General features: G+C 40.2%; 1 protein-coding gene and 1 pseudogene across 1 annotated transcript; one reads left to right on the top strand and one right to left on the bottom strand.

Annotated features, from left to right (window-relative positions):
• Window positions 1-14921: 14921 nt before the first annotated feature.
• Window positions 14922-17069, bottom strand: LOC115696475 (cannabidiolic acid synthase-like 2; annotated as a pseudogene).
• On the top strand, window positions 16817-18529 carry LOC115697904 (uncharacterized). Its single transcript, XM_061118684.1, has 6 exons — window positions 16817-17352; window positions 17714-17794; window positions 17876-17908; window positions 18159-18212; window positions 18304-18405; window positions 18452-18529. The coding sequence occupies exons 1-6, from the start codon at window positions 17191-17193 to the stop codon at window positions 18527-18529; spliced, it is 510 nt and encodes a 169-aa protein (XP_060974667.1). The 5' UTR covers window positions 16817-17190.
• Window positions 18530-21583: the final 3054 nt, after the last annotated feature.

A 21583-nucleotide genomic window follows, 5' to 3' on the forward strand; every position in this document is an offset into this window, starting at 1 on the left:
CCTGCTAGGGGCCGAGGTAGAGGTCCCCGAGGCAGGGCTCGTGGTCGGGGTGATGAGAACCCGCCACAGGCTGCCCGAGCTCCCCGGCCGATCGGGGAGCCCGGAATCGGGAGTTGCGGTTTGCGGAGATGCAAGCCCGGATCGAAGAACAAGACCTCGAGATTCGTAGGTTGAGACAGCAGGGTGCTCTGCCGGTTCCGGTGCCGGTAGTTCCAAAGTGGCACCCGCCCTCGCCGCCTGTGCCGAGATGGTAGTGGCGGCCCATAGATTGGAACCTTTGTATGAGCGGTTCGGAAGCAAGCACCTCCGTATTCCCGGGAGGTCCGGATGTATCGAAAGCCGAGCGGTGGCTTACGGTGATCACCGAATTCGAACTTTATGGGTGTCACCGGTAACGACAGAGTGGTGTGCGCCACATTCCGGTTCCGGGAGGATGCCCCGGTATGGTGGGACATGGTGTCTCGCATTCACGATGTCACCACCATGACCTGGGAAAGGTTCCAGGAACTCTTCAACGCGAAATACTACAATGAGGCGGTTAGAAGCGCCAAGAGGAAAGAGTTCGTTCACCTGACCCAGCGGGAGAACATGAGTGTCACTGAGTATACTACTCGGTTGTGACCGGCTGGCGAGGTTAGCCTCGGGAATTGTGCCGACCGACTTCAGCAGGAAGGAGAAGTATCTGGACGGGTTGAATCCCAAGATCAGGCATGACCTGATGATTACCACAGACGACAGCACCACCTATGCTCAGATGGTGGAGAAGGCACTGCGAGCTGAGGGCGCAGTGGGGTGCATGTCAGAGTCAGCTAGTACTCCGATTAGTGGCGGAGCTCCTACCCCTCCTGCATCAGGCTTTAGCAGGGGGAGTAGTGGTTCGGCCATTGATCAGAGGAAGAGGGCACCCACTGCTTCCGGCGGCTCGAGTCGAACAAGAGGTTCGGGGGAACCGAACGAGAGGGAGTCGTCCTGGTGGTAATGAGACCCGATTTTCCTATCCCGAGTGCCCTAGCTGCAAGAGGCACCATCGGGGAGAGTGCAAGGGGCAGTGGATGCTTTCATTGTGGCATGCCCGGCACTTCAAGAGGGAATGTCCCCAGCTCCGGCCAGAGGCACCGAGAGCTCCAGCGATACCCACTCCAGCCAGGGTATTCGCGATCACGCAGGCTGATGCAGATGCCAGCCCATCAGTTGTTACAGGTCAGATTTTTATTAACGACTCGCTTTATTCAGTGCTGTTTGATTCTGGGGCTACACGTTCTTATGTGGCGGCCAGAGTCTTTAGTAAGTTGGGTAGACCCTTTGATAGATATGAATCAGGGTTTGGAACCCTGTTACCTGGCGGAGAATTGGTTATCTCTAATAGGTGGATTAGGTCTATGCCGATCAGGATAGATGGTAGAGAGTTAAGCGCTGATCTGATAGAGATGAGCTTAGTCGAATTTGATATTATTTTAGGAATGGATTTCCTATCTAAATATTCGGCGAGCATTGACTGTAAGAGGAAGATGGTGGTCTTCCAACCGGAAAGTGAAGAACCGTTCGTATTTGTAGGTTCGGTTCAGGGATCTCGGATCCCGGTGATCTCGGCTATGTCAGCGAGAGAACTATTGCACGGTGGGTGCTTAGGGTTTCTGGCCGTGGTGGTGGACACCACTCGGCCAGACACCATTCGGCCAGAGGATATCAGTGTGGTTCGGGAATTTTTGGACGTTTTTCCCGAAGAACTTCCAGGGTTACCACCTCAGAGGGAGATTGACTTTGTGATTGACTTGGCACCAGGGGTGGATCCGGTTTCCAAAGCCCTGTATAGGATGGCTCCAGCTGAACTTAAGGAATTAAAGATTCAGCTCCAAGGGTTGCTTGACATAGGGTTCATTCGGCCCAGTGTGTCACCCTGGGGAGCCCCGGTTTTGTTCGTGAAGAAGAAGGATGGATCTATGAGGATGTGCATCGACTACAGAGAGTTGAACAAGCTGACGGTGAAGAATAAATATCCATTACCTAGGATCGATGACTTGTTCGATCAGCTTCAGGGGAAGACGGTCTTTTCTAAGATTGATCTCCGTTCGGGTTATCATCAGTTGAGGATCCGAGAGGAGGACATTCCAAAGACGGCTTTCCGCACTAGGTATGGACACTACGAGTTCCTGGTTATGTCATTCGGACTAACCAATGCTCCTGCAGCATTCATGGACCTGATGAATAGGGTATTCAAGGATTTCCTCGATACCTGTGTGATTGTGTTTATCGACGACATCCTCGTGTACTCTCAATCAGAAGAGGAGCATGAGTTACATCTTCAGATGGTACTGCAACGACTTCGAGAACATAGACTCTACGCCAAGTTCAAGAAATGTGAGTTCTGGTTGTCTCAGGTGTCCTTCCTAGGACACATTGTGGGTAAGGACGGGATCAAGGTGGATCCCGGGAAGATCGAATCCGTCAGGGATTGGCCGAGACCGAAGACAGTGACAGAGATCAGAAGCTTCTTGGGGTTAGCTGGGTACTACCGTAGGTTCGTGGAGGGGTTCTCCAAAATTTCAATGCCCCTAACCGAGCTTACAAAGAAGAATCAGCGATTTATCTGGTCAGATAAATGCGAAGCTAGTTTTCAGGACCTGAAACAGAGGTTGATTACTGCTCCGGTACTAGCTTTGCCTTCGGACAAGGAGAAGTTCGTGGTCTATTGTGACGCATCCAAACAGGGTTTGGGGTGCGTATTGATGCAAGCCGATCGGGTTATCGCTTATGCCTCCCGTCAGTTAAAGGACTATGAACAGCGATACCCGACTCATGATTTAGAATTGGCCGCAGTGGTTTTTGCACTGAAGATTTGGCGGCATTACTTGTATGGTGAGAAGTGCGAGATCTATACCGACCATAAAAGTCTCAAGTATTTCTTTACTCAGAAAGATTTGAACATGAGACAGAGGCGTTGGTTGGAACTAGTGAAGGATTATGATTGTGAGATCCTTTACCATCCCGGGAAAGCTAATGTAGTGGCCGATGCCCTGAGCAGAAAGGGTCCCGGGCAAGTAGCTAGCATGGTTCAGATCTCACCTCAGCTAGCAGAGGATATGGTTAGATCCAGCATTGAGTTTGTGGTAGGTCAGCTTCACAACTTAACGCTGCAATCTGATCTGTTGGAAAGAATAAAGGTTGCTCAGACGACAGATCCGGAGTTAGTGAAGATCCGAGATGAGGTATTGGCTGGTCAAGCCAAAGACTTTTCAGTGACAGACAGTGGGATGCTTTTGTATAAAGCTAGGGTTTGTGTTCCGAGCAGTGTGGACTTGAGAAACGAGATCTTTGAGGAGGCTCATTCTACTCCATATTCTCTACATCCCGGCACCACCAAGATGTACCAAGATTTAAAACCGTACTTCTGGTGGAGCGGTATGAAGAAGAATTTGGTAGAATTCGTTTCGAGATGCCTCACGTGTCAGCAGATCAAGGCTGAACATCAGAGACCAGCAGGGTTGTTGCAGCCTCTAACCCTACCAGAATGGAAATGGGAGGATATTACGATGGATTTTGTGGTCGGGTTACCTAGGACCACGGGTATGTATGACTCCATCTGGGTAGTGGTGGATCGATTTACGAAATCTGCTCATTTTCTGCCGGTTAGAACAACGTTTACAGTGGATCAGTTGGCAGAGTTATATGTCAGGAAGATAGTGAGACTTCACGGGGTACCGAAATCTATAGTTTCGGACAGGGATCCGAAATTCACCTCCAAATTTTGGCAAAGTTTGCAACGGGCAATGGGTACGAAGCTAAAATTCAGTACAGCATTCCATCCTCAGACAGATGGTCAGTCCGAAAGGACAATTCAGATATTGGAGGATATGTTGAGAGCCTGTGTTATGGACTTTGAGGGTTCATGGAGTAAATACCTACCGTTAGTGGAATTTTCATACAACAACAGTTACCAGAGTACGATAGGGATGGCACCCTACGAACTGTTGTACGGTAGGAAATGTAGATCCCCTATCCACTGGGATGAGACAGGGGAGAGGAAATACCTAGGTCCGAGTCGGTTCGGCGGACCAATGAGGCAATAGAGAAGATTAAAGCTAGAATGCTTGCCTCACGGAAGCGGACGTAAGAGTTACGCAGATCCGAAACGTAGGGACGTTGAGTTCCGAGTAGGGGACCATATGTTTTTGCGAGTATCTCCGATGAAGGGGATTAAACGTTTCGGGAAAAGAGGCAAGTTATGCCCTAGGTTTACAGGACCTTTCGAGATTCTCGAGAAGATAGGTCAAGTGGCATATCGGTTAGCATTGCCTCCAGCTTTATCAGCAGTGCACAACGTATTTCATGTCTCAATGTTGAGAAAATACGTTTCAGACCCCTCTCATATACTCAGTTATGAGAGTCTTCAGCTTCAGTCAGATATGTCTTATGAGGAACAGCCAGTGCAGATCCTGGATAGAAAGGATAAAGTCCTTCGGAATAAGACCATAGCGTTGGTCAAGGTTCTCTGGAGAAACAGTAAGGTGGAAGAAGCCACCTGGGAGCTAGAATCAGATATGCGAGCTCAATTTCCGGAGTTATTCAGGTTAGATTTCGGGGACGAAATCCTTTTAAGGGGGGGATAGTTGTAAAGCCCGCTTAGTTAATTTGGAAATTAGCAGTTATTTATGTTAATCAGGAAATTATTTATAGCTATTTAAATAATTTATCATTGTTATTTATGGAATTCAAATATGCATAATTATGTCATCAGTAGCTTTTATGTTTCGCATTTCCGGTGTCCGGTATTTTGGAACGCGGCGTTTGGCTCAGTAGAAATCACAACTTAGTATGTTAGTATTTTGGGGACGGGTTTTAGACATTGGGAATGTCGAGAATGGCCGGGAATTTAGAATTTCCCAAAAATACCCTTTAGTGATTTTTATGTGATTTTAGAATGGAGGGGCAAAATGGTCTTTTTGCCCCAATGACTTTTTGTCTTTTAGTGACTTTAATTGGAAAGTAAATGTTTATTATTTAATGGCTTTTGGCTGAAATGGAATTATTAAATGGTTATGTTAATGGGTCATCTTTATTTATTTCTTTTTTCAAAAAACACTTAGAAAGAAAATTGAAATTTTCCAAAAAACTCTCTCTCCTTCCTCTCCATTTTCGGCTGAACCTTGGGGGTGCAAAGGCTGGTTTTCTTTGGTGTTTCAAGCCCTAGTTTGCAAGCTTTAGTGATCCCTTGTTGTGGTATGTGCTTCCTAGTTCCTTTCTCTTTAATTTTCTTGAAAAAAATGATGAAATGTGATGATGCATGTTGGATTTCTATGTGATTGTTGCTGCTGTCTTTTGTTGTTGATTTATGAGGATCAAAGCATGTTAAATTGATAGGATTTAAGCTATGTTGAAAGCATGTAGGTTAGATTGTTAAGCTTTTAGTTTTTATGTGAAAAAGTATGAATTTTGGAAGGAAAATGTTGTGATTATGTTCTGTGTTGTTGCTGTTGTTCTTGTTAGTTTGCAGAGGTGATATTATGCTTAGTTATGTTGAATTAAGTTGGTTTGCATGCTTGTTTAGGTGGTTTGCTCAAGCTTGAGTTTGGAACTCAAAGCTTGAGCTCCAATGGTGATTTTTGTGTATATGGTTTCTGGGTAGGTTTGATGCTTTAGAAATGTCATTTGGGACCTATAGAACAGGTCTGGAAAGTTTGGGACCAATTGGGGTTGATTTGGTCGAGTTATGAGATTTTATGGTTGCTGCCTGCGAGGAACCTAATTCCGGTTGAGCATCCGATTCGGATGGGGGTTCGAATTTCCCGTAACCGGAATTCCGGTTGGGCAACCGGTCTGCCGGTTGGGGATTTTTCAGAACCCTAGTTTTCCTCGTTTTTGGGTTTTTAGGGGTATTGCCATGCTTTTTATCGATAGGGAAACTTTTAGTTTCAAGTTTTAGTCCCCGGGAAGTGATTTAGCGTGTCACTTATAGCGTTGTGATTTTTATGGTTTAGGAGCCGATGTCCGCCGTTCGGCTTCGGTTCCGGTCGGGTTGACCGCACACCCGAAATCGAATCCTGTGTAAGATTAGTATAACAAGATGCATATGTAGATTACATGTTTAGCGTGCAGGTAGGAAGCCTGTTAGATTACATTAGATATGTATTTAGGCTTCGAACCACCCAACCCCGTCACGTCGGTACAGTGGAGTATGACCGACGGCGGAGTATGACCGGTTCGACCGATCAGCCGACACCGGTTGGTGGTTCGGTGCTATTGACCTATCCCGTCGGTACAGCTGGAGTATGACCAAGCGGCGGAGTATGACCGGTTCGACCGATCAGGAGGATACTTGTCAATAGTACCGTCCCCTGAACGTTCAAAACTCAGTACCATGTTGGACATGGCAGTAGTGCTCAGTACCATGTTGGACATGGCAGTAGCGGGACTCAGTATCGTGTTGGACACGGCAGTCAGTTTTATGTATGTTATTATTATGCTTTTCTTACTGAGTCTGTCGACTCACAGTTTATGTTTATGTGTTAGGTAAAGGCAAGGCTGTAGCTGATGGACCGTGAGCGAGCATATGAGATTGTACATGTCGGGGCGGTTAGGCCTGGAGCGTACGATCCTCGGGACAGCAGGGCTGAGATTTTTTGTAACTGTCGTTAGACGACTTTCATTTTGATGTAAAAGTTGAACAGTTAAAACGTTTGTAAATATTTTTATAAATCGGGATCCCGAGACTTTTGTAAAATGGTTTATAAGTTAATGAAAAAGCAAAATTTTTAATTAATCACGTTTTTCCATAAACCTCGTTGATTAGCAACGAGCTGCACAGTACGTTTAAAAATCACGTAATACGCCTAGAATAGTTAGGGTGTTACATGAGTACTTTGGAGTGGTCTACCCGACCTGAGTAATCATTGGTAGTATTTCCTTAAATGTTCTCCATTCCAATATCGTTCTACTAGAATGAGTTGCATTTTTTCGTCGTACTTACCCAGTTTGTATGATCCGGAGTCGAGAACTTCGACCACCTGGTATGGTCCTTCCTAGTTGGCTCCTAGTACGCCTGACATGCTGTCTTTGGTGTTTAGGAATACCCTTCTTAGGACCATATATCCCACAAAGAATTTCCGAGCTTTCACTTGTTTGTTGAAATACCGAGCTACTTTTTGTTGATGGGCTATCAACTTTAAGTTTGCAGTTGCTCGTTTTTCTTCGATTTTATCAAGTGATTCTGCAAGGAGTATGTGATTGGTACCTTTATCGTACGTCAACCTTCTGTGGGATGGTGGCTCGAGTTCGACGGGCAGCATAGCTTCATAACCGTATGCCATTGAGAATGGTGTGTGACCGGTTGTTGTTTTTTCCGTTGTACGGTATGACCATAGAACTTCAGGGAGTTCTTTTGGCCAATTTCCTTTGGCATCTTCAAGTTTCTTTTTTAGTGTATCCTTCAAGGTCTTGTTGACTGCTTCAACTTGACCGTTTGCTTGGGGATGTGCCACTGCGGAGAAGCTTTTGATGATGCCATTGTTCGCACAGAAATCAGTGAAAGATTGACTGTCGAACTGCTTGCCGTTGTCTGAAACTATTTTGTACGATAGTCCAAAACGGCATATGATGTTCTTCACTATAAAGTCTTGAACCTTCTTTGATGTGATAGTTGCGAGTGGTTCGGCTTTAGTCCACTTAGTAAAGTAGTCGACTGCTACCACTGCGTACTGCACTCCGCCTTTACCTTTAGGTAACTGTCCGATTAGGTCAATTCCCCAAATGGCAAAGGGCCACGGACTTTGCATTTGTGTCAGCTCGTTGAGCGGAGCTCTTGGTATCTTTGAAAATCTCTGGCATTTTTCGAACTCCTTGTCATAAGCTTTCAAATCTTCAATCATCGTTGGCCAGAAGTAGCCTTGCCTTAGAATTTTCTTTGATGAGCTCTGTCCGGCTGCATGATTTCCACAGAATCCGTCGTGAACTTCATATAGAAGTCGTGCAACTTCATTTTGTGTGACTCATCTGAGTAATGGCATTGAGAATCCTCTTCTGTACATGATCCCGTCTACGATGATGTATCGTGCTGCCCTTTTTTCTAATTTTCTGAGCTTCATTTCGGTTATCTGGGAGTTCCCCAAAGTTGAGATAGGCTGCTATTGGCGTCATCCAGTTAGGAGATGTATCGATCATTTCGATTTCTTCCGTGCCGGTGATGCTAGGCTCTTCAAGAAACTGGATCGGGACCACGTTCCCCTTGTAACTTATATTGCTGCTCGCCAATCGGGCTAGCGCGTCTGCTGTTGTATTTTCTTCTCTTGGAATTTGCCTGAGGCTATAGCTTTTGAATTGTGCGAGCAGATCATGTATTTTGCTCAGATATGCTATCATTTTTCCTCCCCGAGCCTCGTATTCGCCAGATACATGATTTACCACCAGCTGTGAGTCACTGCAGATCTCGATTTGCTCGGCCTTCATCTCCTTCGCTAGTTTGAGTCCAGCAATTAGGGCTTCGTATTCAGCCTCGTTGTTGGAGGCTTTGAATCCGAATTTGACCGCTGCATGCAGGTGTTGCCCCCCAGGTGTGACAAGGGCAATTCCTACGCCGGATAGCTGATCTGTGGCCGACCCATCTACATGCAGCTTCCAGGTCGGCCTATTTTCAGTGTTGCTCGGCTGTGGTGTTGACTCAAGATTGCCTTCTGGGATGCTTTCAGTTTTTCCTGTGCATTCCACCACAAAGTCGGCCAAGACTTGGCCTTTGATAGCTATTCGGGGTTGGAAGTTGATTTCGTACTGCCCCAATTCCACTGCCCACTTGAGTAATCGTCTAGAGGCATCTGGCTTTTGTAGTATTTGTCGTAGTGGTTGGTCGGTGTACACCCGAACAGAATGAGCTTGAAAGTAAGGTTTTAGCTTTCTTGTTGCTAAGATGAGGTAGTAGGCGAGCTTTTCTATCAACGGATATCGGCCTTTGACCTTGATAAGTCTTTTCCTGATGTAATAGACTGGATGCTGCATGCAATCTTCTTCTCTAATTTGTACGGCGCTTATCGCATGCTCCGTTACTGCTAGGTATATCCCCAGTTCCTCACCGTCCAGAGGTTTAGAGAGGACGAGAGGTTTTCGAGCTGTGCCTTTAGGTCTTGAAAAGCTCTTTCACATTCTTCTATCCACTCGAACTTTTTGTTTCCTCGCAGGATGTTGAAGAATGGGACACATTTATCCGTTTATTTTGACATGAATCTACTAAGTGCGGCAATTCGACCAGTTAGGCTTTGTACCTCTTTGGTTTTTGTTGGCGAGTTCATATCCAGAAGGGCTTGGATTTTTTCCGGATTGGCTTCAATTCCTCGAGCGTTGACGATGAAGCCTAGAAACTTTCCCGAGCTGACTCTGAAGGAGCATTTTAGGGGATTTAGTTTCATGTTGTATTTCCTGAGGACTTTTAAACATTCGTTCAGGTCGTCTATATGCCCTTAGCCTTTCTGGATTTGACGAGCATATCATCCACGTACACTTCCATATTTCTGCCCATCTGATCTTTAAACATTTTGTTGACCAATCTTTGGTATGTAGCTCCGGCGTTTTTAAGACCAAGTGGCATGACTTTGTAGTAGTAGAGACCCATATCTGTCCGGAAACTTGTATGTTCTTGGTCTGGTGGATGCATCTTGATTTGATTGTAACCCGAATAAGCATCCATGAAGCTTAATATTTCGTGCCCGGCTGTTGCATCGACGAGCTGATCGATTCTTGGAAGTGGAAAACAGTCTTTAGGGCATGCTTTGCTGAGGTCTCTGAAGTCAATACAGACTCGCCATTTCTTGTTCAGCTTAGGCACGAGTACGGGGTTCGCAACCCAAGCCGGATAAAAGGCTTCAATGATGAAGTTGTTGTTGCGCAACTTTTCGACTTCGTCTTTCAGGGCTACTGCTCGTTCTTTATGCAACAATCTTCATTTTTGTTGATTTGGCCGGATGTTAGGATCGATATTCAGGACGTGCAAAATAATAGAAGGATCGATTCCAACCATATCCGCGTGTGACCAGGCGAAACATCTAGGTTTGCTCTCAAAAATTTTATCAATTTCGATATTACTTCGAGCAACAAACCCTTTCCGATTTTCAGCTTTCTGGCCGGGATAGCTGGATCGATCTCGATCTCTTCTAATTCTTCCACAGGTCCAACATTGCTGCTTGGGTCCCCAAGTCGAGGATCCACATCTTCATCCTTGCCTTGGGAAGTTTCCTACTTGGGAATATTTATTCCCTTGTCCGGGCTCTTGCTGGAGGATACTTCCTTCTTAGCCTTGGCCACTGCAAGGTTATAACATTCTCGAGAAGATTGTTGATTCCCTCTAAGACACCCTACCCCGTTTTTGGTTGGAAACTTCAGGCACAAGTGGAATATTGATGTGACAGCTCTTAAGTCATACAAGGCTGGTCGGCCTAGCATTATCTTAAATGCTGAAGGAACATCCAATATCAGGAATTGTGCCATGATAGTTATGCTTGTCGGAGCTAGTCCAACTGTGAGGGGTAGCCGAATTTGTCCTAGAGGCGCAACTCCTTGGCCGGAGAAACCATAGACAGGCTGAAGGCATGGAGTCAAATCCTTGAGCTGGAGCCCCATCTTCTTGTAAGCAGTCTTAAACAGAATATTTGAAGAAGAGCCATTATCGATCATAGTCCAGGACACCATTTTGTTTGCTATCTGGACTTCCACGACTAGCGGGTCGTTGTGCGAAAATCTTATCTGGACAACATCTTCGTCGTTGAATGTTATGGTTGGCTTTCCTGCGCGTGGAACTTTGGGCTTCCTTTCTTCCACGGCCAGGATGACTTCTTCTTGCTCGTATTGAGATGTGCGGGCATATAGTTCTCGAGCTTTGCCCGTGTCTCCAGAGATGTGCCAGCCTCCAATGATGACTTGCAAGTGTCCATCTTTTGGCGGAGGCATCAGATCTTGGTTATTCTGACCTTGGTTGGCCTTGACATACTTCTATAAGTGCGGGTTGTTTTTCTTGATCAGAAGTTCTATTTCCTGCTTCAAGTTGTAGCATTCGTTGGTGTCGTGGCCGTAGTCTCCATGGAACCGACAAAACTTTGTCATGTCCCTTTTGCTGGTATCTTTCTTCATGGGCCCGGGCTTCTTGTACGGAATTAGTGATTGAGTTGCTATATACACACTTTCTATATCTTCAGTTAAGATAGTGAATGCAGTGTGTTTGGCGCGATCACGGGGAGTCTGCCCGGGTTTTTTGGTGAACTTTCCCTTCTTCCCGTTTCCTTGCTAGTGGTTGTTGCCTGAACGCTTTCCACTTGAATTGTTGGAATATTGGGGAAGTTGGGCGGATGTTCCAGTAGAAGGAACCTTCATTTTGTTCGGCTTTTGCTCACCTTCTGCTCGCTGAATGGCTTCTTCGAGCTTGATGAAACCTTCGGCCCGGTCAAGGAAATCGCTCATTGAGTCGACCGGTATGTTTTTCCTTATATCCTTCCATAGTTCGCCAAGGACTTCAATGCCCCCCAGTATCGCGGATAACTTTCCATCCTCGGTTACCCGTGATACCTTGGTCGCTTCCGTCATGAATCTGTTGATGTATGCCCGGAGTGGCTCGCCTGGTTGCTGTTTTACTTCGACCAAATCTCCCAGATGCAATGGGAGTTGACGTGAGGAAGAGAATTGTGCATGGAATTCCGAAGAGAAGGTCTTCCATGAACTAAACTTTCCAGGAGCCAACTTGAAATACCATTGCTATGCGGCCTCCGACAGAGTGGCGGGGAAGATTCTGCAACATACGTCTCCTCATACCCCTTGTAAATCCATTTGCATCTCAAAGTACTTAAAATGGGAGAGAGGATCTTCTCTCCCAGTGTACTTCTTCCACGTTGGCATCTTGAACTTGTGAGGCAGTGGCAGGAGATGGATCTCCGGTGAGAAGGGAGTTCCGCATGCACGGTCTAACTCAAGATCGTTGTTAGGCTGCCCCGCCATGCCATGAAACATATTCTTCAGTTCGTCGAGCTAGGCCTGTACGGCTGGGCTGACTTGATTACGTCAGCGTCTTTCTGAGCGGGGATTTGAGTATGGGCTCCAGACTGCACGTTCGTTGTAGTATTCTGCTCGTCTGTTCCCCTTCTTCTGTTTAGGTCGTCCCTTAGCTCATGGGTCTTTCCCAACCTATCGAACACAGAAGAACCTGGCTGCCTTAGCGATTGGTTCGCTTGGTTGGCAGGTGGAATGGCTCCATTATTTTGCGTGGATCCGTCGAGCATGACTCCTCCTAATGAATTCCCGAACAAGGTCTGTTCGCCTACCTCTTGGCCCACGAGTGGAACTTGTGACTGGGGATTGGACGGCTGACCGTTGGTTGTCTGGGAAGCATTCACCATTGGGTCATCCTCGGTTTCTCCAAGGGGAATGAAGCTCGGCGCTTGTTGGCCTTTAGTCTGATAGGCTCTTCGTATCAGCACAGTGGCTTGCCAACTACGATTCGATCTCTGCATGGTGAGCCCTTAATGCCTCCATCTCTTTGTCTCTCCACTCGGCGAACATACACCTCTGTTCGTCAAACGCGAGGTTTACTGCAGCATGTAATTCCTCCTGATCGTGATGCATGGTATTGTTGTGACCCTGCATGAGTCCGAGCGCAGCGCGAAGGTTTTCCAATTCGGTTGCATCTCCGATGGTCGTTTGGGCATTGATGCCCGGTGGAACAGTCGTGTTATGAACGCCCTAACTATGTGCGGAACCGCTGTTTCTGGTCTCTTGCACACCAGGCGCAGTTTCAGTAACAGGAGTTGTCCCACCATTCACCACGCTTCCCATCTGTCCAGGATTGACAGCGGGTGGAACCCTTGAACTCCCTGGGTCCTGCAACATCGGATCCAGCGTCTGTGAGTTTGTTGGGTCGCACAGACCTCTACGAGTTTGTACCATCATGTTGAAAGAGCAATCTGTGATTCTTCTCTCAATGAAAGCACCAAAATGTTGACTTCGCTTTTAGCCAACGACAATGAGTCTTTTTGATAAGTGATAAACGATATGTCGTAATAAGAATATGTAGTAAAGCAATAATAAGACACGGAAATTTGATAGAGGTTCAGCCGCGAGCAGTTCGGTAATAGCCTAATCCTCGTTGGTTGTATTGACTTAAGAATAAGGAAGAAGATTCCTTTTCTTATAGCTCTTACAATAATATCTCTGAATATATAATTCTTAGATAGCCTCAGCTTATAGCGTTTCGGCGTATAATTTCTCCGTCCTTTGCCCAGTGAACATTCTTCACTATTTATAGGGCAGGAAACTTAAGGAGGAAGAGTTTCCTCTCTCGTTACAATGCGCATAAACAGAAAGATTGTGTGATCAATGCTGAATGCAAGTATCGTGGGATTGAGGCTGAATACACTGATAGTGGGATCGTGTGTATGCTACATCCACGTAAGTTGATCCCTGAGTTATAGGGATTGAGCTGGTGACTCACGATGCGTTTAGTTGAATTCGCTAAGTATTGCTCATTCTGCACGGCTCGTTGAGTATTCCATTTTGGATATGCCAGCGAGGCATCCTGCTCGGCATATTGACCCGAACAGATGCTCTAAGTAGAGTCCACATGTCACCATTCTCGTGATGACATGTCAGAGTGCCAAATTTGGGATAACAATTATGATAGACCTGCGTAGAAAACAAAAGCAATTAATAAATAATAAGAACACAAAGGTTTTTACGTGGTTTTGGAGTTAAAATTCTTCATAGTCCACAAGTAAATATTATTAGATTTCTGATACAGTTTTAGAGCCTTTTCTCTAATGAATTTTTTTGTGCTCTTCCAATACAACTTGCTCCTATTTATAATTGCATAGGAGGACAGTAAATTACAGATTTGAATGATATTTTACAACAATAATCCCCTGAAATTATGGGATTGGATTACATCCCACGTAAATTAAATTTTGTCAATATCTGAGAATCACACAGCTGTGATTGGTTCGTTTCTACTGGGTTAATGCATACGTGTATTAAATATGTTATAAAGCATATTGTCATGAGACATCTCACTAGGGACATAGCAATAATATCCCTGGCAGCGAGTTAGAGCTTCTCTCATATCTTTTCGAGGTTAATAATGTAATTCTCGTCGTTTATGCTATTGAATACAAAATACTCTGTCTGAGAGACTTGACTCGGTGGTGCAGTGAATTTCGCTGAAAGATGTTTGAATCCGATTAGCAAAGGTACCATGAGTATGTCTTCCTGTAGCGAGTTACATATCTCGCCATTCAAGTTTATTCAAATATTAGACTTAGTTTGTATAATGTGTATTATACGCAAAGTGTCTTAGCAGTCATCATGCCTGATCTTCATCTTCTCATGCATAGCGAGGTTGATCCCTCGCCTTGTACCTTTTATCGTAGAACGATTTCTCATCAACACACGAGACAATAGTTTGTATATCCTTATCTCGCTTAAGACTTTACAATCAACAAGTTATAAATATTGTCCACCATCTCTGCATTTAATCAGTTGTTCCATTCAAATACTCATTAATATAATTACTATTAATCGATTCCTATTCTCGCATTTTGACACTTGTCCTTCTCTGAAGCGCTAGCTGAATTTAGGGTATAACACCTTGAAAAAGACAGACCACTAACTAAGCGTAAGTACACCACATTGTTGATTATTATATTAGTAGAAATCTCGTGTACTAATAAATAGTGGGAGTAATATTTAATCAAATAATCTTGATTACTTTCCACTGTGTAAACAACACAATAATCAACAATAACAATATGATAAGGATTTAAAAGAATTTATAAATCAAATAAATAATCATGAAACAAACATGTGAACCGAGTACTAAACATGCAATACAATAATTCTCTTCTTTTATTGATAAGTGAAAATTTAAGATAACATTAAAATAGAGTTTTAGTTAGGGCACAAAAACCCAACATTATTTATGTTATAAGGACTAATAATTTGATAAGAGAAATAGATCTATTTAAGATAATTAATGATGACGTAGGGGAAGAGGTGGGATGCTTTGTTCGTTTCTAAAGAAATTATCGGGATCAACCTTGGTTTTTACTTTTACTAACCTATTAAATTTTTTACCAAAATACTTTTCACCCCAAATACGTGCTTGTGTGTAATTATTAGGACTCTCGAAATTAGTTTTTCCTAAATCAAGGTCCCTATAATTGAGATACGCCATTCTTGGATTTTGGGACACATAAGGAGTCGTGAAATTGTAAACATTCTGAATCCAGTTTATATGCTTTTCATTATCTTCTTGCTTCTCCCATGAAGCTATGTACCAAATTTCATACATGATTCCAGCTCGATGAGGGAATGGAATTGCTGATTCTGAAATCTCATCCATTATTCCACCATAAGGGTAAAACACAAACATCCCAACTCCTACATCTTCTTCATATAATTTTTCCAAAATTGTGACCATTGCGGTTTCTGGAATCGGTTTCTTAACTTAGTCTAACTTAATCGAGAAAGCCGCCTTCCGCCCACCTGATCTATCAAGCAAAAGTTCTTTTTTAAAATTAGTAGTGTTGTAATTTACAAGACCACTGTAGAAGATGATAGTATCAATCCAGCTCAACTGTTTGCAATCTGTTTTTTTAATACCCAATTCAGGAAAGCTCTTGTTCATCAAGTCGACTAGACTATCCACTCCACCATGGAAAATGGAGGAGAAGTAACTATGTATTGTTGTCTTATTCTTTCCTTGATTATCTGTAATATTCCTGGTTATAAAGTGAGTAAAGAGTAATAATTCTTTTTCATACATGTAAGCAATATTTTGCCATTTGTTAACTAACTTGACAAGCTCATGTATCTCCATGTTCTTTTTATTACTGAATATAGTAGACATTGATGGGACAGCAACAAGTCTAATTTTCCACGCTGCAATGATTCCAAAGTTTTCTCCTCCACCACCACGTATAGCCCAAAACAAATCTTCCCCCATGGATTTTTTAATTAACAATCTAATCAATGCAAGATTATAATGTCAATCATGATATATATCAAATATCATTTAGCTCATACCTTTATACAACTATGGCACTTAATTGCTCTTTAGATTTGTTGAGGCTGTTGAGGCAAATTAAGGTTTTTGAGAGAAAAAAAAAAAATCGTTAACAGTGAATGTGAATAGAGTAAAGAAAAAAAAATGACGATAAAAATTAATGTATGGTATATATATACATACACGTATTTATTTAAAAACCAAATTCAAATTTTAATTTTTGAAATTTTTGTTATTTTTTAACCTTGTTTTGTGGGATACTTATCTTTTTTTGAAATTTAAATTTAAATTACTCTGTCCAGATTGTTTGTTTATAATTAATGTTTTTATCTTATTTTAAATCTTATAATAAATGTTTGCTAGGATATACGTCTTTTTTTCCTTTATTTTTGGATAAATTAAATTTAATATTCTTAAGTTGTTTGTTAATTTTATAACTAAAATGTTCTACATTTGTGGTTTAATTATTTATAGGTATAATTTTTAATTTAAAAATACATTAATTAAACTGAAAAATTAATTTTTGATCAAAAATTAAACTGAATTTTTGATTTAATTTTTGTCACCTACTGCTGCTATCGATATAGTGGTATTGTTGGCATAAGGCTTAAGTTTATGGCTATGTGAATGGTTTGGTGACATTCTCCTTTTCATATGCAGATAGTATATTGAAACAAATTGGTTATGAAAATCATATGAAAGTTGCCACTTGTGACTATTCCAAGCTATATTTCCATTGCAGTCCAACACTTAGGAGCATTTCTCTGGTTTCTTTCTTCTATGAGTTGGGAATGTCGTGAATCGGCGGTGTTCTGCTGGTATGTTTTTTCAATTACAATAAAAGACTAAGGATAACCAAACATTATCTACATTAATTATTCCAAACGAAAGGAATTGATCCACTTTTGGAGGACAAGTTCATTAATTTGATCCACCCTTGTAGCTAAAAAGAGCTTTACTCCATTTTTAAAGGATAGAACTTCAACATTATTGGAATATGGGTTCAACAAGTAAAATGAGAGTTGAATGAGGGTTTATGATACCTGCCAAACATGGGATTGTACCAACTTTGTACTATTTTTACTTTGCCCTTTTTAAAATTGCATTTGCATTAGTTTAGTCTTTGCAGTAATTAGATTAGAGTAATTTGTCCTTTGCAAATGCTATTATAACTAATGATTTTGAAACATATTTTGTGCCGTGTTTATTTCAATGAATTGAAAATCCTATTACTACTTCAACTTGCACAGTACTATCTAAAGGCAGCTTTTGGCTTCGACAAAAATCAGTTCTCGGAAATTTTGATGATGGTTGGTATAGGTTCTATTGCTTCTCAGGTATGTTTCCTTATGGAGCTTATTATCTCAAATTGTTTATTCTACAAAAGTTCATACATATGTCATGGTTTGGATTGATATTTCTCTCACCTCACTGCATTTAATATTTTTTCTCACAAGATGGTCATATAAAAATTTATGCAAAAGTTGAAAAACCGAGCTTCTCATAGTCTTACCCTTGACTAAGAAAGTAGTATGAAGTTCACAATATCATTTTTTTAACGGTCTTCTAATCTCTTAGGTGAATTATTAATGTGTCATAAGCATTTAAACTCATCTATATAACCTTTCAAGATCATGCTTAGTCCAATTATTATGCATTTTTTGAATGAAAGATTTGGGTTTTTGATGTGCCTCCCAGATGGTGCTGCTTCCACTAATGAATCCATTGGTTGGAGAGAAAGTAATATTGTGCATGGCCTTACTTTCTTCTATAGCTTATGTAAGCCACCCTATTAAATTATTCTCATTTCTCCACTAAAAGGAAAAAAGAAATAATCTAATGATGCTTTCTTACATGCAGGCATTACTCTATGGTTTGGCTTGGGCAACTTGGGTAAGCACTTTGAACAACTTGATAAAAATATTAAACAAGATCTTTTTTGAAAAGTAGAGATTTAAAAGACCAATCAATAAAGAGGCCTAGTCAAAAGGAACTGTTTATTTTCTTCAACAAATCATGCTTGACTTAAATTCTTCCATGAAAAGATCCTTAGAAATTTGCAGCCTTATAACATACTTGATAAAAATTTTCCGTTGATAAAATAATTGTTCTGGGAATAATGAAAGTAATTATCATATTGCAGGTGCCTTACTTAAGTGCCTCATTTGGAGTTATCTATGTTCTTGTGAAACCTGCTGTAAGTGATTTTTTGTTTTTTCTTATATTTATGTTGGTGAACTATGAATATGATTGTTCAATAATTTTGCTGTCAAATTCTCAATATGCAGACTTACGCAATTATTTCAAAAGCATCGAGCTCAAGCAATCGTGGTTTGTTCCCAAATTGCATGAAAAATCATGAACTGACACTCATTATAGAAGAGATGCAAGTCTTTTACTTCCATTCTCTAAATTTACTCTATTCTTCTCTTTCAGGGGAAAGCACAGGGATTTGTTGCTGGTGTACAATCCATAGCGAGCTTGCTATCGCCACTCGCTTGGCGAGTCCACTGACTTGTGAGATTTTTTAATCTTTTTTCTCTTTTCATTATTAATGTTTCACTTTCAAAAATTTGGATTTTAGTTCTTTTATTGACTTGTGGTAAATCAATCAAATATCAGCATGGTTCTTATCTGAAGATGCACCTTTCAACTGCAAAGGCTTCAGCATGGTTCTTTTATTGACTTGTGGTAAATCAATCAAATATCAGCATGTTTTTCATGTCCTCTAGTTAAACCAAGTCCCTTTATGTAGACTGTTAATTGAGTAATTTCTTTTCATGTTGTTGTTGGTTTAGGTGTTCACCTTCAAAACCCAACAAATCTTATTAAAACTCGAATACCTTGATCTGGTCAATTACACACGAAGAGTGTTGTGGGAGTCTACACTAATGGCATCACAAGAGGGCTCAATCTATTGTATAGCAAATAAAATGTTTGGTGAAGTACTAACAGAATTGGTCGGATATAAGCCAACATCCAAGATTTATTTGATTTTTTTAGATTTGTCTATGTTATATATTTTAAATTATGTTAGATTATGTTAGAGATTTTGTATTATCAACAATTTACTAATTGTATGTATATATAAGTTATTAATTCTATTAAAGTGAGTTTAGATATTTTAATAATAATTTTTTTAATAATTCTACAAATATATAATTAGAAATTTGCATTACTAGAATAATTAAAATTAAATATTAAATATAAATTTGGTTGAAAAATCACATACAATTCAATTTAAATTTATTTTGCAATAAAATTTCAGTAGCAGAATTATTATATTTTTAAGTACTAAAGTTGTATTTGTTACCAATTTTAAGGTGATTTGCTACTAAAATGTAGTACTAAAAAAGTTTTAGTAGTCTTTCAAAGTAATTATTTTGCTACTAGATTTGATATTTTTTGCTACAAAAATATTAGTAGCAAATTTGCTACAAATTGCCTTGGTAGCAAAAAACTTTCAGCAACGGAGTATTAGCTACGAAGTAGCCACCAAAAAAAGTTAGTTGCAAAAAGTATATTAGCTACTAAATAGGCATTATTTGCTACCAATTTTTTTGTAGCTGAATATCCATTTTTTTGTAGTGAATTATTGTGGTGGAAAGTTTTAAGTTTTTATTTGTTAATATATATTGATGGATGTATTACATAAAGTATAATAGTGAACAATAAAATATCACATGCAATAATAATAGTAATCAAATGAAAAAATTTGTCAAATAACAAATTGAATATTAAATTTTGTCATATAAAAAAATGCATACTAAATAGATGAAAAGTTTTGCAGTAAAAAATATTTGAATGATCTCGATTACCCTCGATCTCATTAAAATTGAATACTCTATGATAACTTTGAATAATTATAAAACGTATAACATGGCATTAATATCATCAAAATGTAATAGTTTATTGTTGAAAAATTTATTGGATGTGTAAGTGCACATAATTAAAATTTATTTATTATGCAAGTACATACAATAAAACAAAAGTTAATATTTCTTTATATATATAATTTTTTTCTTCCCTTGGGTTAGTTATTTTTTGTTTTATTTATTTTAATTTGTTGTTGGCGACATAAAACAATATCGGGTTGTTTTTATTTTATTATTAGTTATGTGAAAAAAATATTAAATAATTTCATATTTAAAACTAACCAATCCAAAATAAATTAGATTGTGTTAACGCAAATTTTCGTTAACTAAATTTAAGCCTAACAGTGACAATCTCACATAGAAAAAATAAAAGATGTAAAATGAAAATATGAACACACAGGATTTTTTACGTGGTTTTACAGTTAAAATTATGCATTTTTGTATGATTTTTTCGTCCACTTTTTTGATCTTACTTGCCACTATTTATAATCACATAGTAGGCAGTTAATTACAAAGTTGACTTTAATCTTTTTACAACGATCATCCCCTAAAATCATGGGGTTTGATTACATATCACGTTGTGTAAATGCGGTTATTATTTGAGAATCATATAGATGTGATCCTCCCGCATTTATTGGATCAAAATGATCGTGTATTTGAATACATCTTTAATTATTGTGTCTGAGGATGTCCCTACAGGAGCTTGGTTCCAGTGACCGTGATAGCGAGCTGGAGCCTTTTTCCTTATCCTTCTGAGGTCGACAATGTACGCCTTGTTGCTTCTTTGTTTAAAAGTTTATCACTTTATTTGGGACAATCTTAATTCTTGTTATTAGAGTTTCTCGAAGCTTGCCATATCTCTATGATCTGATCCCAAAGTTATAGGGATTTCTTCGGTGACTCACGATGCGAAAGTTGAATTTGCTAAGTGTTGGCGTGCTGCGCGGATTGCTCACTGCCCGGCTAAGAGGACTTCGTCCGAGCGAATGTATGTGGTGCTTTGTTTGGCATATTTCTTGCGAGTAGGTACATAAAGTTGATTCCACGTGTCACCATCGTGTGATGCCACGTCAAAGTGCAAAAATTTGGATAACATTGAGTTATAGAGAATTTCCAATAGGTCGAGTTGTATATTTCTTAACCTCAATATCTAACACTTTTGAATCTCCTACATCAATGAATAATAAAGTAGATAGTGGAGGAGATTAAAATTCACAATTTCTCATTTGTATATTTGAATTTATTTTATTGTTCTTTGTTATTCTTCATTTAACTTTTGTATTCGTTATAGTCATTTTTGAAAATTCTAATTTTGATTATCAAATAGAATATAAAATAGAAGGGAAATTATAGTAAATGGCCCTAAATCATAGGACTATGTTAGTTTATGTCCTCAATTTAAAAAAAATATAGCAATGACCCTAAATCATAATACTATATTAGTAAATGTCCTCATTTCAAAATCATTAATTTTTTTTTTTTTTAGAATTAGAAGCAAATTATTTAAATATTATGGTATCTCTATATTAGTTTTGTTAAGTTTTTTTTTTTTTTTTAATTTAAAGTTATGTCAATTTTTTTTAATTTTTTATGAGTTATTTTGGGTTGTTGGTATATAGATTTTGTTGTACGGTATATTTCTATTTTGTTGAATGGAATATTAATATTCTTAGATGATATTTATTTTTTATTA

Source organism: Cannabis sativa, chromosome 7, assembly GCF_029168945.1.
Source record: "Cannabis sativa cultivar Pink pepper isolate KNU-18-1 chromosome 7, ASM2916894v1, whole genome shotgun sequence".
Classification (NCBI taxonomy): Eukaryota; Viridiplantae; Streptophyta; class Magnoliopsida; order Rosales; family Cannabaceae; genus Cannabis; species Cannabis sativa.

What these genes read in the sequence shown, in the direction of transcription:
- LOC115697904 (XM_061118684.1), top strand. Translation starts at nt 17,191, where the DNA reads ATGATTTTGAAACATATTTTGTGCCGTGTTTATTTCAATGAATTGAAA. An exon ending in TACTTTCTTCTATAGCTTAT is followed by an intron (nt 17,795 to 17,875) that starts GTAAGCCACCCT and finishes TCTTACATGCAG; the next exon opens with GCATTACTCTATGGTTTGGC. An exon ending in TCATTATAGAAGAGATGCAA is followed by an intron (nt 18,406 to 18,451) that starts GTCTTTTACTTC and finishes CTTCTCTTTCAG; the next exon opens with GGGAAAGCACAGGGATTTGT.